General features: G+C 41.4%; 1 protein-coding gene across 1 annotated transcript in view; it reads right to left on the bottom strand.

Moving 5' to 3' along the window:
* Positions 1-18: 18 nt before the first annotated feature.
* Positions 19-16,493, bottom strand: part of gtpbp4 (GTP binding protein 4) — a 34,677-nt gene continuing 18,202 nt past the window's right edge. The window contains exons 11-17 of the mRNA XM_078229728.1: positions 12,880-12,954; positions 12,749-12,800; positions 9,679-9,779; positions 7,309-7,509; positions 6,619-6,684; positions 4,391-4,534; positions 19-1,477 (exon numbers count right to left, since the gene is read on the bottom strand). Coding sequence (XP_078085854.1) covers positions 1,325-1,477; positions 4,391-4,534; positions 6,619-6,684; positions 7,309-7,509; positions 9,679-9,779; positions 12,749-12,800; positions 12,880-12,954 — 792 coding nt within the window. The 3' untranslated portion in view covers positions 19-1,324. The remainder of the gene's footprint in view (positions 1,478-4,390; positions 4,535-6,618; positions 6,685-7,308; positions 7,510-9,678; positions 9,780-12,748; positions 12,801-12,879; positions 12,955-16,493) is intronic.

Below are 16,493 nucleotides of genomic sequence, written 5' to 3'. Positions count from 1 at the left end.
TCTATGAAATATTCTATGAAATATTTTTATGACCCAGCTCAATCTTTGAAAATGCACTAAATAAAAACCAAATAATTTTTTCTGTCTCCTTTAAAAAGGAATAGGCTTCAGCAGCTTGGTGTCATCTCATTTCATGTTGGAGCTGTCACAACAGGAATAATACGAGGGAACAATCACTTAATGATATGTGTTAAGTGTTAAAGAATATACTTTCCTTAAATGTGGGAAAAAATCATCCCTCACCAAAAAGGTACAGTAAGAAGTCTCACAACACCAGGTTAAAGTCCAACAGATTTATTTGGAATCACAAGCTTTTGGAGTGCTGCTCCTCATCAGGTGAGTCTCATCTTCGATTCGAAGTGGAATGACTCCACTTGTTGAATGTCACAACCTAGGCCAAAAGTTAGTTGGAAGGGCTCAACTCAGAACTAAAATATTCTGCTTTCTTGCAACACGACCGAGAGAACACATAAATATATGTCTCACTCACCCGATGAAGGAGCAGCACCCCAAAAGCTCGTGATTCCAAATAAATCTGTTGGACTTTAACCTGGTGTTGTGAGACTTCTTACCAGGCCCATCCCCAGTCCAATGCCAGCATCTCCACATCATGGCCACCAAAAAGTTATAAGGCTAGATCTGCTTACAGCTTAAAAAACACAAAATAATGTACTTGCATGACGCTAATACCCCAGTAGAAGAAGAGATGGCCAAAAATGATCCAAACAATACAAAAACTGACCTGAAGTAAATTAAACACAACAGCAATGTAAAGACATTGTAAACCGAGGAAAGTCCAAGAATACCTGGTGTTTCTGGGCTCTTTGCAATGATGGCAGTTTGGACTATGAGTCAACGAACAGCGAGGGAGTCTTATTATAGTTATCAATGCAAGAGTGGATGATTCTGTTTCCAATGTACATTACTAAAATTCTATTCAGAATATCAAATTGCCGATAAACGAGAATACTTGATAGCATTTGTAACTTTTCAAAGTAGCATTCCATCAGACCTTCCAAAATTACACTAATTTCATTTTGAAACACATTTCTTATACATATTTGTTACTGGAGGTCACAAAATACACATTCATTAATAAGCAATCAAACTCTTGAATTTAACATCCGAATTCATTCTCTTTTCAAATCACAAAAGGCACGATTACATTTTTGACAAACTTTTTTGTATGTTCAAGATCTCGTCTCAATGAGATACTATTCTTTCCTTTTATCACCAGTTACTCAAGATGCATTAGTTCATTTTCCGGTGGATTATAATTCAACTCAACAGTCCTGCAATCTAGAGCGCGGCATTATTTTCTAGTTTATCTACTGTCTGTTTTGCCCATTTTCCGCTTGCCAGCAAAAAGATGCTTTGGTTTAAGGTCAAATACATGTCGGTCAGCTTCTCCTTTCCTGCCCATGCGATTCATCTCTTGCTGGGAGTTCTTCATCATCTTCTTGACCTTTCTCAGCATCTAAGTAGAACAAAAATATTTAAGTTAAAAAACGTAAAAGAAAATGAAAGGCAGTGTTAACAACTTAAATTTCTATCGCATCTTTAACATAATAAAACATGGTGCTTCACAGGAACGGTAAGGCAAAATTAAGACACAGAGCCACATAGATAAATTAAAGCAAATGACCAAAAGCTTTGTCAGAGATTTTCAGGAATGTCTTAAAGGGGGGAAAGCGAGGCTGAGAGTAGAGGGAGGGATTTCCAGAGTTTCAGGCCTGGGTTAGATATCTGTAGGTTTGGCCATCTATGTTGGAACAATTAAGATTAGTGATGCTCAAAAGACCAGAATTAGATGATCAGAGAGCTCTCGGATAATAGTGGATCCGATGGAAACGTCAAAGAAAGTGAGTGATGCCATGGAGGAGTATTTTAAAATGAAGGTATTCTCGATTGGGAGCCTATGTTGGCTCGCAAGTCAGGAGTAATGATTGAATGAGACTTGATGCTAGTAAAGACATAGGCATCAGGGATTTGGATGACCTCAAGTGTACCAAAGGTAAAACATTGGAGGCTGCCAGGAGTGTGTTGGAATAGTCAACGGTTTAAGTAATGTGGGAATATATTAAGTAATATATCAGAATAGTTAAAAATGACCAGGGTTTTAATTCGGATAAATTATCTGTTGCCGAGAATAATCAAATTCAAAACTCAAATATCTCTCAATCTTCCATCAAGGTAATGTTAAAAGGGCAAGAGGAAGCTGAGCTCTTCACATTGAAAACCGGGAAACCCATGGACTGGATGGAGGGAGGTAGCTTAGGCAGTTAATGCCATCTCTCGTACACTATAAATGGCAATGCCAAAATTAGTCAATGACCTTTATGAAGTTGGCCAAAGTAAGCAACGGCTTGAGCACAGAAGGAGTAATGCTGGAAGCATGACTCACCTCCATGTCTTGTGTGCAAATGAAGAGATGCACAACATTGAGTAACATAGAAACAAAGAAGCAGGAGTTCCCCCACAAGGGGAAACATTGTGTCCACATTTACCTTATCAATCCCTTTTAGTATTTTATATACCTTGATCAGATCCCCTCTCATCTTTCTAAACTCCAGTGAGCACAAGCCCAAACTGTTTAATCTCTCGTATGTCGACCCCTTCATCCCCAGAATCAATCTGGTGAATGTCCTCTGAACTGCCTTTAATCCCACCACATCCTTCTTCAAATAAGGAAACCAAAACTGAACACACTATTCCAGATGTGGTCTCACCAACACCCTATACAACTGCAACAACACTTCTCTACTTTTATACTCCAGTGTTTTTGCAATAAATGCCAACATGCTACCGTGCAAAGGGACCTGGGGGTCCTTGTGCATGAGACGCAAAAGCCCAGTCTGCAGGTACAACAGGTGATCAAGAAGGCAAATGGGATGTTGGCCTATACTGCGAGGGGGATAGAATATAAAAGCAGGGATGTCTTGATGCACCTGTACAGGGCATTGGTGAGGCCGCAGCTGGAATACTGTGTGCAGTATTGGTCCCCTTATATGAGGAAGGATATATTGGCATTGGAGGGAGTGCAGAGAAGGTTCACCAGGTTGATACCGGAGATGAGGGGTTTGGATTATGAGGAGAGGCTGAGGAGATTGGGTTTGTACTCGTTGGAGTTTAGAAGGATGAGGGGGGATTTTATGGAGACTTATAAGATAATGCGGGAGCTGGATAGGGTGGAGGCGGAGAGATTCTTTCCACTTAGTAAGGAAGTTAAAACTAGAGGACACAGCCTCAAAATAAAGGGGGGTCGGTTTAAGACAGAGTTGAGGAGGAACTTCTTCTCCCAGAGGGTGGTGAATCTCTGGAATTCTCTGCCCACTGAGGTGGTGGAGGCTACCTCGCTGAATATGTTTAAAGCGCGGATGGATGGATTCCTGATCGGTAAGGGAATTAAGGGTTATGGGGATCAGGCGGGTAAGTGGTACTGATCCACGTCAGATCAGCCATGATCTTATTGAATGGCGGGGCAGGCTCGAGGGGCTAGATGGCCTACTCCTGCTCCTATTTCTTATGTTCTTATGTTCTAATTCCATTTGCCTTTTTTATTACATGCTGCACCTGCATACCAACTTTCTGCAATTCATGAACATAAGACACCCGGATCCCTCTGCTCGTTCGCATTTTGAATCCACTTTCCATTTAATTATAATTTGCCTTCCTTTTTTCCAGCCAAAATTGATAACCTCTTACTTATCCACATTAAAATCCATCTGCCAAATTTTGGCCCATTCCCCTAGCCTATCTACATCCGTCTGTAAAATCTTTATCTCCTCTTCAATGCCTGTTTTCCCATCTATTTTACTATCATCTGCAAATTTTGCTATGTTGCAATCTGTCCCTGCTTGCAGATCATTTATATAGGGGTAGGCCTTTTAGGTCTGAGATGAGAAGAAATGTCTTCACTCAGAGGATGGTGAATCTGTGGAATTCACCACAGAAGGCTGTGGAGGCCAAGTCACTGAATATACTTAAGGAGGAAACAGAAAGATCTCTAGACTCTAAAGGTGTGAAGAGTATGGGGAAAGCACAGTGTCTGGTGTTGAAATAGAGGATCAGCCGTGATCATATTAAATTGCAGAGCAGACTCAGAGGGCTCAATGGCCTACTCCTGTTCCTATTTTCTGTTTCTATGTTTCAACTCTAAAATGATCTATCCAAGAAGCTAATTGCCATTGTCTCCGTTTTCCAGTCCTTTGCAAGTACGGTCAGTTTTCAGAAAATTTCCCTTGCAGAAAAGTAAACAAAATTACTGATGACTGTCTCAAAGGGTCCCAGCGTTTTTGTTTCAGCAGAACGGAGATGAACTGCAGCATTTTGATTCTTTACAGATTACTGTCACTCAAAACAGCAATGTAGTTGTGAATTGGAAACAAACCTTTGCATCACGTACACCAGAGAGGTCACGCGGAGTGCGAGAACTGCTGCGACTACGGGCTTTAGACGTTGGTGGTTGAGATTCTTCACGTTTGCGTTTCCTGGTGACACTTCTAGATCGCCGAGCTTGCTGTGCATAGTGTGTCTAAACAGTGTGGAAAAAGAGTAGAATTCACACTTCAGCAATTTTTAAGCGTTTAAACAACATCCATAAAAATTATAACTTCATATTTTTAAAAACCTAAAGTTGTCACTTTCACGGAATCTGTGATACCCAATTTAAAAAGGTAATTTTAAAAGAGATTTCTAGTGAGTTGCTAGATCTGGCTTACCTTCTAGTTGAGGGGGAGGACTTGGAACTACAAGCCTCGACAGTGCCTGAGGGTTCCTGTGCATGCATGGACCAGGAGCAAGCTGTTCCTGCGCATGTGTGGACCAGGAGCAAGCTGTTCCTGCGCATGTGTGGACCAGGAGCAAGCTGTTCCTGCGCATGTGTGGACCAGGAGCAAGCTGTTCCTGCGCATGTGTAGACCAGGAGCAAGCTGTTCCTGCGCATGTGTGGACCAGGAGCAAGCTGTTCCTGCGCATGTGTGGACCAGGAGCAAGCTGCACAGAAGTTCTAAGGGCTGAGGATGGGCCTAGTGCGCAGAGATAAAAATGAAACGGCGCAAAACATCAGATCATCTGATCCAGGTGCAGGGCGCCACATCAGAGAAAAATATCAGACAAGACAGGGAGGGGGACCAGGGAGCGGTCTCAGAAAGAAAGAAAAGCGTAAAGAAAAGAGGCTCCGAGTAGTAAAAGGGCTGTGACTGGTAGTGATGAGGGCTTAGGAGCCCTGGAGATCAAAGAAGACAGCAGAAGATTGGTGATTCTGTGCTGCAGGCCATTGGAACAAAAGTACTCCTTTGGAGCAGTAGTATTCTGCTTAGTGCAGCTGAAGGGCTGAGGTTGTGTTTGTGAATGCACATCGGGAATCCAAGGGGAAAAGAGTCTCTCGAAGGGGAAAAGGCCCAAATCGGAGCAAGGTTTGGAGAGAATTTTAAGGTAAAGAGTGGAATCTCTCGTGAGAGAGGCAGAGTTTCAACGAGATTGGTTGACTCATATGGTTGGTTTACTGACGCCTGGATGGGTTGCTGAGAAATTCATGGGATCGGTCTTGCTTGAATTTGCGATTTAATGTGGGTGTTAGACCACAGATTGACTGTTAATTCACAGTCACCTCATATATATCAACACTCAGGATTAATAAGACAGATATTATAAATTGCTTTATCTCTGACCTTAGTGCCATGGATCACAAGCTTTATCTACATTAAACAAAAGGTTAATGGTCCCTACCCAGGTTATTCCAAGAACCTTTGGGGGGGGGGGGGGGGGGAGTCAGATGTAGGATCATAACAAGTGGCAGATTATTGTGATATAATCAAAGGAATCTCACAATAAGGCAACTTCCAAATTGCCACTATTTTCAACAAAAAGGCACGGTTTGTGACCATCAAACTGCAGTATTTTACCCCATTACAAAACGGGGTAAAAATACCCTATCTTGACAATTTTCGTTCAATGCTTGCAATTTATTTGTCAATAAGTCCCAAGATAAAAAAGAACTTGATTCACCAAATCAGAGGACAACCGTCAAGAGTGACAGTCTGAATGACAAAATTCATCATTTTTGCTGGCCTGCACGTAATTGCCAGTCATTATCAGCTGTGCATTATTAATTACTCTGACACTACCTGCATCAAAATATTCCTGCTACTCTTGTAATGAGATGATGCAATTAGTAACTAATGTACGTGTGAACAAGACATTAGTATACAAAACCACGTTAGCATATTTTGCCAATTTTAAAGCAAATAGTCACATTAGGTACAGTTTTAAATGCAAATTTTAAACAAGCGCCACAAACACCAATGGGGATACCTCCTCCATGATCTGGAACAAAGCAGTTGTGTGAATCAACAACAGCCTGGTCAGCTGTTCGGGTGTGTTTGGAGATTAAGCTGAAGTAGGGAAGGGGATGAAAGAAAAGGGATCCTTCATATTTCTCCTGCCCTCCTGGAAGGAAGCAGCACATTTTTCACCAAGATATCTCAACAAAAATTCCAGCAGAACATAATGAAAACAGAGATATCCGCTAGCCTTGGGTTCCAGCAATCACAGTTTCTCTCCTTTTGAAATGAACTACTCCATTGTAAATAATATTTCTTTAAAAAAAAACTTTACTTCATCTTTGTTGTCCATGTCTAAACCAAGCGATCCCATCTCCTTTTCCAAAGTTTTTCGTTCAACCTGAAAAATAAAAAAGCTTTATTAGAGATTGTTTTTTTAAGTTATCAGAAGAATGCTCTTTCTTGTCACCCAACCTGTCCATCAGCGGTCACCCTTCATTTTAGAAAATTAATGTTTTAATGGTCGAAGAACCATGTAGTGCAGCAGGCCATGACAATGACCTTTGCAAACCAATCCATTAGACGGTAACTATCCATAAAAAAATAACTGGGCCGTCTCCTCTGTGACACACTTAAGGGTCATACATTACATTGATTATCTCAATTTGCTATCATGTGGTACAAATGTACAGCTCAAAACTGTTTGGAATTATTACATGGAAGCAAGTTCACTCAAAGGCTGCAAGTGCAATGAATAGAGGCATCACTCTTGGCCCACGTGAATAATGGCTTTCTGGGGCAAGGTGACTGGATCCAAATCCAAGAAAGAAGTTTGGAATGACAATACCACTTGGTCTGTAAACTCAAGAGGATCACAGGAATTATTTTAAGGTGGAAAAACTGAAAATGATGTGCTGAAATACCCAGCAACTTTAGAAATTCAATTTATGACCTATGTTGTGTGGCAACACATGCACGCACGTGCACATGCCCACGTACACACACGCAGGCACACAGTACTCACCTTTTTAGCAGTTCTTGGCATTTTGGGACCCTTCTTGGTTTGTTTCTCTCTGGATAGCAAGATTCGCATCTTTTTCTTTTCTCTTATCTGACTGGCCAACTGTCTGATGTCCCTCATTTCTTCATCCTCACTCTCAGAGTCAGAATCGTATTCACCTGCCGCTTGTTTCAGTTCTTCTTCTTTTTCCAGTTGTTTGAGTTTCTGAAAAAGTGCATTTATATCTTTCTTTTTAAAAAAAGTTGGGACACCAAATCCTAAATCAGTGAACGCTGGCAACCGAAGTATATTAAAAATTACACCAAAATGAACTTCTGATAATAAAAGCTTCAGCATCGCAAATCACGAGGCATTTGTTACCTTGTGTATTTTACCGCACAAAAACCATTAGGTTAACTCAACCGGTAATCCAGGGAAAATTCAATAAATAATAACGCAGTCTGTTTGTTTCACCAGACATATACATTCAAAGAGCCCTCTGCATCATTAAGGCACAACAAACTAAGATCAGGACTCTTTGTTCTACACAGTAAAAGATGATCATCTTCGCTGCTCTACAAGTGGTAGATGTAAATTCAATAGAGAATTTCAAAACAAATTTAGATGTTTGAAACGAGAAACATTTGCAGGGCCATGGGGAAAGAGCAAAAAGTAAAGTTTATTTATTAGTCACAAGTAAGGCTTACATTAACACTGCAATGAAGTTAATGTGAAATTTTCCTAGTTGCCACACTGTTTGGGTCAATGCACCTAACCAGCACTTCTATCAGTAGGACTGATAATAAAGTTCCTCCACAGTATGTCAAATGGCTTCCTTCTACATCGTAATATTCTATAATTCTGTTTTCTCGATTCAGACAAAGATGCCACAGGAGAGTTGAAAGTTTGAAATGTTTTGTTTATCTCCACAATCTTAATGCTACGGAAACAAGTGCCGAGGTTGAGAACTATAGAGGAACTGATTTAAAAAAATGTGTTTACATTGTTCAAAATGCATGAATTCATTTTCATTTTAAGTGACAAAAATCACGAATGGCGTCATTAGTGGCTGCACGTTTTCCTTCCAAGATGGGGCAAAAGCCCAGCCCTAGTCGTGGCTGGATGACTATAAGAATAAATATTGAGCTATGAATTTAATTCTTCTTCGATAATTGGATTTTCAGAATATTCACATACAGGGGAACAGCGCAATTGTGCTTGAACCCCATTGCTTAAAATTCAGAATAGCCCAAATTAAATCATTGTGAATGTATTTAGACTGCAAAATACTAATAACATTTGAAGTATGTACGGATTACTGAAAGAAGCTCCAACAAGCCACTATTTATAGCAAAATAATGTACAGAGTCCTTACTTAAAGTTGTCATTGCATTCCTGAAAATCATAACTTTAAGTGCAACAACTTTAAGTGAATCATAGGTTCCCATAGGAATCATTGTTAAAAGCAGAGTTAGGTTCCTTTGGACAGGTTTCATCCATTAAAAAAAAGATTTAGAAGTTGAAATATTGTACCATATATGTGAAGCATCATTCAGTTCTAGCTGAAATAACATTCAAACTAAATACATTAAATATTTGATTTGTCATGTGTATTAGCATACAGTGAAAAGTATTGTTTCTTGCGCACTATAGACAAATCATACCGTTTATAGAGAAGGAAAGGAGAGAGTGCAGAATGTAATGTTACAGTCATAGCTAGGGTATAGAGAAAGATCAACTTAGTGCGAGATAGGTCCATTCAAAAGTCTGACAGCAGCGGGGAAGAAGCTGTTCTTGAGTCAGTTATAAATATAAAAATAAAATATAATATAGTATCCAACACTCTCACCATGCAGTGTACTGTACAGTAATTTTAGATCGACCTGGTGGCAGAACTTGGTTGGTGCAGTTTTCAGCTGAAGTCCCAGACCATCTGCTCTGGCCACCTTCCGCCACTGGGTAGAGTGCAGGATTTTAGTGCAAGTTCAGCATGTGTGCAGTCAGGAGTGGAGGCAGCAGCAGAGTGAGCTGCCAAGAGGAGTGGAGCAAACCCTTGGAGTAGGGGTGGGAGGCATGGCCCAGGAGCAGGGCAGAGGAAAGGGGCACAGAGGGAAGCACTGGGCGAAAGATTTTGAGCAGGCAGACCACAGTGGAAAAGAATCTGTGGCAGACAAGGTTAAAGCAAAACTGGCAACGTTAAATAGATATATTGACGGTACTTTATTAACGCCGTTAGAGCAAAGCCATATTAAGTGTGCCAATGTTCAGCGAGGACTTTCTTTGCTGCAGATTTGATGTTTTCAAATGGTTCATTAATTACTCAATAAAGTTCTAGTTACCTGTCAAAACACCAAACTAATCAAAACAAAATTGTAGAATACAATTCTAACTCACCTTCATAATTTCAGGGTCAATGTAGTCAGCTATGTTATGACCTTCCCATATTTCAGGGATCAGATCGTGCTTCTCAGATTCATTCATCAAATCCCAGTATTCTAAAGAGTGAAGAGATATTATTTACTGAGGTGTAAAGGTTTGAAAACATAGTAGCAATATTACTACAGCAGTACTACCTGCAAGGAGACAAGCCAAAACTCAAACCCCAGTAACCTGGTACTTGTGTGGTCAGCTGTAGAGTCATAGAGGTTCACAGCATGAAAATAGGCCCACTGGCCCAACTTGTACCACTAAGCTATTCCCAGTTGCCCACGGTTTGGCCCGTATCCCTCTATACTCAACTTATCCATGTAACTCTCTATAGTTTTACCGAGGTTGTCAGCAATGTCTGGAAAGGGTTCTTTCCCACATCTTTCCCACGGAATTTCACAGTAACTTCATTGCAGTGTTAATGTAAGCCTTACTTGGGACTAATAAATCAACTTTAACTTTAACATTGGATAATTCATTTCCAAATTTTTTTTAAATTGCTTTTTACCAAAAGAGTACATATTACAATACGCTCTCCTCTGAATTCAAAACATCTATTCACCTTGTCATCCTAGACTAGAGAAAATGATATTCAATGGACAAGCACAAAAATGGACAGAAGCTTAATGCTTTTTAAAACACTGTTGTGAAATCTGAGTTTGTTGTAAGGTTGCTTTCTTTAGTAAGACTAGCACTTCAAGTATGTGCACAGCGACAGTCTCTGTTAGTGTCAGCTACATGCATTAAAATGAACAAGTTGGCATGACAGAGACTAACAATAAAGTTCAAGTTACTGATTCTTACGTCAGATCAGTCCTTAACTAACAGCAGGTTCTTGAATCTGGTTTATGTATCATGTATTAACTATTTCCTCTGTAAAATATGCTTCTGATGATTCAGTAAATAAAACCTTTTAGCAGGGAATTTCAGAAAACGAGATCCCCAACATCTACTGAACTGAGGAGAACAGATTGTAATATGTAGTCGAAGGGCACTTTTTGGTAAAAAGCAATTTAAAAAAAAAAGTAATTTGAAAATGAATTACCCAATGTTAAAGTTAAAGCTGATTTATCAGTCCCAAGTAAGGCTTACATTAACACTGCAATGAAGTTACTGTGAAATTCCCCTAAGCGCCACAGTCCGGCACCTGTTCGGGTCGATGTACCTAACCAGCACGTCTTTCAGAATGTGGGAGGAAACCGGAGCACCAGGTGGAAACCCACGCAGACACGGGTAGAACGTGCAAACTCCACACACAGTGACCCAAGTCAGGAATTGAACCCGGGTCCCTGGCGCTGTGAAGTAGCAGTGCTAACCACTGTGCTACCGTGCCGCCCCAATGTGGGCTTGAACCAATGATCCTTGATTGAGAATCCCAGCAGCTACCAACTGAGCTAACCCGCTGGTGTCTCCCACAAAAAATATAAATGGAAACAGTTCACTTTTAAGGCTATATATAGGTCAAGCCGCAGGTCCGAGCGATGTAACTTATGAGGAAATGGGTGTGGAGTGCAAAACAAACTCACTGGAACTCCATATTGTGAGCTCCTACTGCTGACCGCAAAAGGTGTCACGAAGAATTTTGCCTTTTCAGCAGCCACAGTGTTGGTCGAGTGAACATGCACCTGACACCTTTCCGATTGGAAGCAGGAGTCAGTGTTGTAATTAACAAAGTCATAAGTTAGAGATTATAGATCTGCATAGAACTTGCAACAAAAGTTGTTCTTCTTCCTATAGGCCTATAGTGTGTTAGCTTTTATTAACAAGGGGTTGGAGTTTAAGAGCCGTGGGGTTATACTGCAACTGTACAGGACCTTGGTGAGACCACATTTGGAATATTGTGTGCAGTTCTGGTCACCTCACTATAAGAAGGATGTAGAAGCGCTGGAAAGAGTGCAGAGGAGATTTACCAGGATGCTGCCTGGTTTGGAGGGTAGGTCTTATGAGGAAAGATTGAGGGAGCCAGGGCTGTTCTCTCTGGAGCGGAGGAGGCTGAGGGGAGACTTAATAGAGGTTTATAAAATGATGAAGGGGATAGATAGAGTGAACGTTCAAAGACTATTTCCTCGGGTGGATGGAGCTATTGCAAGGGGGCATAACTATAGGGTTCATGGTGGGAGGTACAGGAAGGATATCAGAGGTAGGTTTTTTACACAGAGAGTGGTTGGGGTGTGGAATGGACTGCCTGCAGTGATAGTGGAGTCAGACACTTTAGGAACATTTAAGCGGTTATTGGATAGGCACATGGAGCACACCAGGATGATAGGGAGTGGGATAGCTTGATCTTGGTTTCAGATAAAGCTCGGCACAACATCGTGGGCCGAAGGGCCTGTTCTGTGCTGTACTGTTCTATGTTCCTTCTCCATTTACAAATTACCATATTAATGTCATCTTAAAATCAATATTGAAAATTAATTTTTGCCCATGCCCCTAATTAAAACTTTGGTTGCCATATATCTACCTATAGGAGACCATCCTGTAATGGAGCACGATGTACTAATTTTGAGTTATAAGGAGAGGCTGGATAGACTGGGACTGTTTTCCCTAGCGCGTAGGAGGCTTAGGGGTGACCTTATAGAGGTCTATAAAGAGGGGCATAGGTCAGCTAGATAGTCAACATCTTTCCCCAAAGATAAGGGAGTCTAAAACTAGAAGGTGTAGGTTTACGGTGAGAGGGGAGAGATACACAAGGGTCCAGAGGGGCAATTTTTTCACACAGAGGTGGCGAGTGTCTGGAACGAGCTGCCAGAGGTAGGAGTAGGGGCAGGTACAATTTTGGTTTTTAGAAAGCATTTTGACAGTTACGTAGATAAGATTGGTATAGTGGGATATAGGCCAAACGTGGGCAATTAGGATTAGCTTAATGGTAAAAACTGGGTGGCATGGACAAGTCAGGCCAAAAGGTCCGTTTCCATGCTGTAAACCTCTATGACTCTAATTTTAATATATCAAAGTTTCTTAATGTACAAAGAATCAGTTATAATTTTAACAGTTGTTATTTTATTAGATGTAAGGAAAACTCCAAAAAATTACTTACTTTGGAGGTCCAGGACATATTCATCACCCATCTCCAACTCCAAATCCCTCTCCTGTAAAAGACAGAATCTTAGATAACAAAACAATGACAGAAATTCAGATCAATTGTTCACAACCAAAGTCCACACTAACCAATTTACGTTTCGGCACATCAACCTCCATTTTTCTGCGCTTGGTAGCTCCCTCAGGTATCCATGGCAGTCTCTCCTTAAAAAAAAAGGACAAGATGAAATAAAATATAATCTTTGATACAGATTTAACTAGAGATGCCTGAAAACACCAATATTATAAACTGGGAAAGTTCCATTGTGCATAAAAAATATAGCATCAAGAATAATTTCAGTGCATCATTGGACTCAATCCAAGTACAAGCCAACCTAGTCCAAGATGACTCTTGGTTCAAATCTTCAGCTGTAGAACTTCAGCCAGGGTGAGAATGTCACAGTTCGCCACAGCACCCTAATGCTAAGCAAGAAAAACAATGGCAGGATATCTCCTACAGTTTGCTCTGCAGTGATCCCTATTGAAAATACTTAACCATGAACACCAAATGAAGACAAAATGATGACACCAGGGCAGCCTCATTAAATATCAAGACTCAGACAAGGAGAAATACCATTTAGACCAATTACCTGAAAATGCCGTGGTAAAACCATTCTCAATCATGTACGCAGGGCGGAATTTCCCACAAAATGGCAGTGTTGTTTCCGGTGAGAAAACTGGTGTGTTTCTCTCCAGAGAAATTGGTTGGTTTTCTCTCCAGATCTTACAACACTCTGCCAAAAAAAAACAAGTGGCTGTGTTTCACACCATCCTACAGAGGGAGCAGGGACTCAACATGCCAGAAAAACCCCACTGCTCAGAGATTGGGGCATCATCTTTAAAGTGCACCCCAATCAGAACCCGAGTAACAACCCCCAGCATACACAAGGCCCCCCTCCACACCCCGATCGGAGTCAGCATTCTGTACCAGCACCCCCTCCACCCCCCATCATTGACCCCTCCCCATACCTGAGCTAGAACCCACCTCCTCCACCCCGAATTTTGAGCACACACCGCCATTCCCGCAGATGGAGAGCGCAGGCCCAAAATTGCCCCCATGGTGTCAAAAATCTCTCTCTCTCACACGTATCAGGCCCTCAGAGGGCATTGGTGACCATGGGCTTCCTTAATCTTACTCTCGAGACGTGGACCATTTTCATTGGTGGTACATCCCTTATTTTTGCAAGGCTCTTTACACAGGTCATTCTTTATCTATCGAGACCTACTTTGCCATCGATCTATCCCATCAGCACCAGAATTTCTAAATCACGATTTCTTATTATGCGCCCAAGAAATTCCAACTGTCTCTCCCTGACCTCGGTCAGCACAGTTCCTTTGGTCTCGGATTGTACTACCACCTCCCCATTGCTGTTGTGACCTGTCCAAAATGTCTTCAATATTCCCCTCAAAAACTACAAATCTGCATCCTTAATTCTATTCTGTATTGCTTCGCTGACCATCCAACATTCATTTTCCTATGTCAAAATTGGTGTGATGCAGCATTCCAGGATCCTCAGTTTTGTTTTCATAGCACTGATCATAATCTTTTTCATGTTCTGAAATGCAACTTTGACCATTCCAATCCTTTGTCTTATTTCTTGGTTGTACTTTCTGTCCAATGTTAGCATACTTCCTAGGTAACAATATTTGTCTACCTGTTTTGATTTTTTCCATTCTCCACCCTGATCCTTTGGACGTTACTATGTTTTCTTACAATTTATACTCAGCCCTTTCTTCCCATTTTCACTCACTACTCTATCCAAAATCAGCAATAAGAGCGGCACCATCAGCATATCGTAAGATCAAAAATCATACTTTTAGAAACAACAAAATGAAAAGGCTAGATAGTACAAAAGGAAAACAATTAACCCCATATTGGACTGAAATGCTGGTGGCAGGGATGAGGAGGGCGGGGAGAAAAAGAGGGGCAGGAATCAGGAGGTCGTGTCTCACAAACTTGATTGAGTTCTTTGAGAAAGTGACAAAAAAAATTGATCAGGGCAGGGTTGTGGATGTTATATACATGGACTTTAGTAAAGCCTTCGATGAGGTTCCCCATGGCAGGCTGATACAGAAGATGAAGTCATCAGGGATCTGGGGTGAGCTGGTAACATGGATATAAAACTGGCTTGGGCATAGAAGTGGAGATGCCGGCGTTGGACTGGGGTAAACATAGTAAGAAGTTTAACAACACCAGGTTAAAGTCCAACAGGTTTATTTGGTAGCAAAAGCCACACAAGCTTTCGGAGCTCCAAGCCCCTTCTTCAGGTGAGTGGGAATTCTGTTCACAAACAGGGAAGCACTTCAGCGGTCACGGGCATTCGGCCTCTGATATTCGGGTAAGCGTTCTCCAAGGCGGCCTTCACGACACACGATGGCGCAGAGTCTCTGAGCAGAAACTGATAGCCAAGTTCCGCACACACGAGGACGGCCTCAACCGGGATATTGGGTTCATGTCACACTATTTGTAACCCCCACAGCTTGCCTGGACCTGCAGAGTTTCACTGGCTGTCTTGTCTGGAGACAATACACATCTTTTTAGCCTGTCTTGATGCTCTCTCCACTCACATTTTTTTGTATCTTAAAGACTTGATTAGCTGTAAGTATTCGCATTCCAACCATTATTCATGTAAATTGAGTCTGTGTCTTTATATGCCCTGTTTGTGAACAGAATTCCCACTCACCTGAAGAAGGGGCTTGGAGCTCCGAAAGCTTGTGTGGCTTTTGCTACCAAATAAACCTGTTGGACTTTAACCTGGTGTTGTTAAACTTCTTATTGGGCATAGAAAGCAGAGAGTAGCAGTGGAAATGTACTTTTCTAACTGGAGGTCTCGGACAAGTGGTGTTCCACAAGGATCAGTGCTGGGGCCTCTGTTGTTTGTAATATGTATAAATGATTTGGAGGAAAATGCCAGGGGTCTGATTGGTAAATTTGCAGATGATACAAAAATTGGGGGAACAGCAGATAGTGAGGGGGATTGTCAGAGGATACAGCAGGATATAAATTGGCTGGAGACCTGGACCGGAAAGATGGCAGATGGAATTTAACCCAGACAAATGTGAGGTGATGCGATTTGGAAGGTCTACTGCAGAACGAAAGTAGAAAGTAAATGGTAGAGCCCTTACAAATATTAGCATACAGAGGGATCTAGGCTTGCAGATCCACAGTTCTCCGGAGGTGACAACTCAGATGGACAAGAAGGCATATGGCATGCTGGCCTTCATCAGTCGGGGCTTTGAGTATAGCGATTGGAAAATCATATTGCAGTTGTATAAGACTTTGGTTAGGCCGCATTTGGAGTATTCATTACATGAATAATGGTTGGAATGCGAATACTTACAGCTAATCAAGTCTTTAAGATACAAAAAAATGTGAGTGGAGAGAGTAAATTCTGGTCACCACACTACCGGAAGGATGTTGATGCATTGGAAAGGATGCAGAAGAGATTTACCGGATGTTGCCTGGTTTGGAGGATATGGATTATGAAGAAAGTTTGACCAAATTTCGACTCTTTTCATTGGAGTGTCAGAGGATGAGGGAAGATCTGATAGAGGTTTACAAGATTATGACAGGCTTGGATAGAGTGGATAGCCAAAGTCTTTTTCCCAACATCGGAGGGTCAATTATTTGGGGGCATAGGTTGAAAGTGAGGGGGGGGGGGGTTTAAGGCAGATGCAAGGGGCAAGTTTTCTCAGAGGATGGT

Source organism: Mustelus asterias, chromosome 2 (assembly GCF_964213995.1).
Source record: "Mustelus asterias chromosome 2, sMusAst1.hap1.1, whole genome shotgun sequence".
NCBI classification, from domain to species: domain Eukaryota; kingdom Metazoa; phylum Chordata; class Chondrichthyes; order Carcharhiniformes; family Triakidae; genus Mustelus; species Mustelus asterias.
Note: the sequence above shows the minus strand (reverse complement) of the source record. Positions and strands in the feature narration are given on the sequence as shown.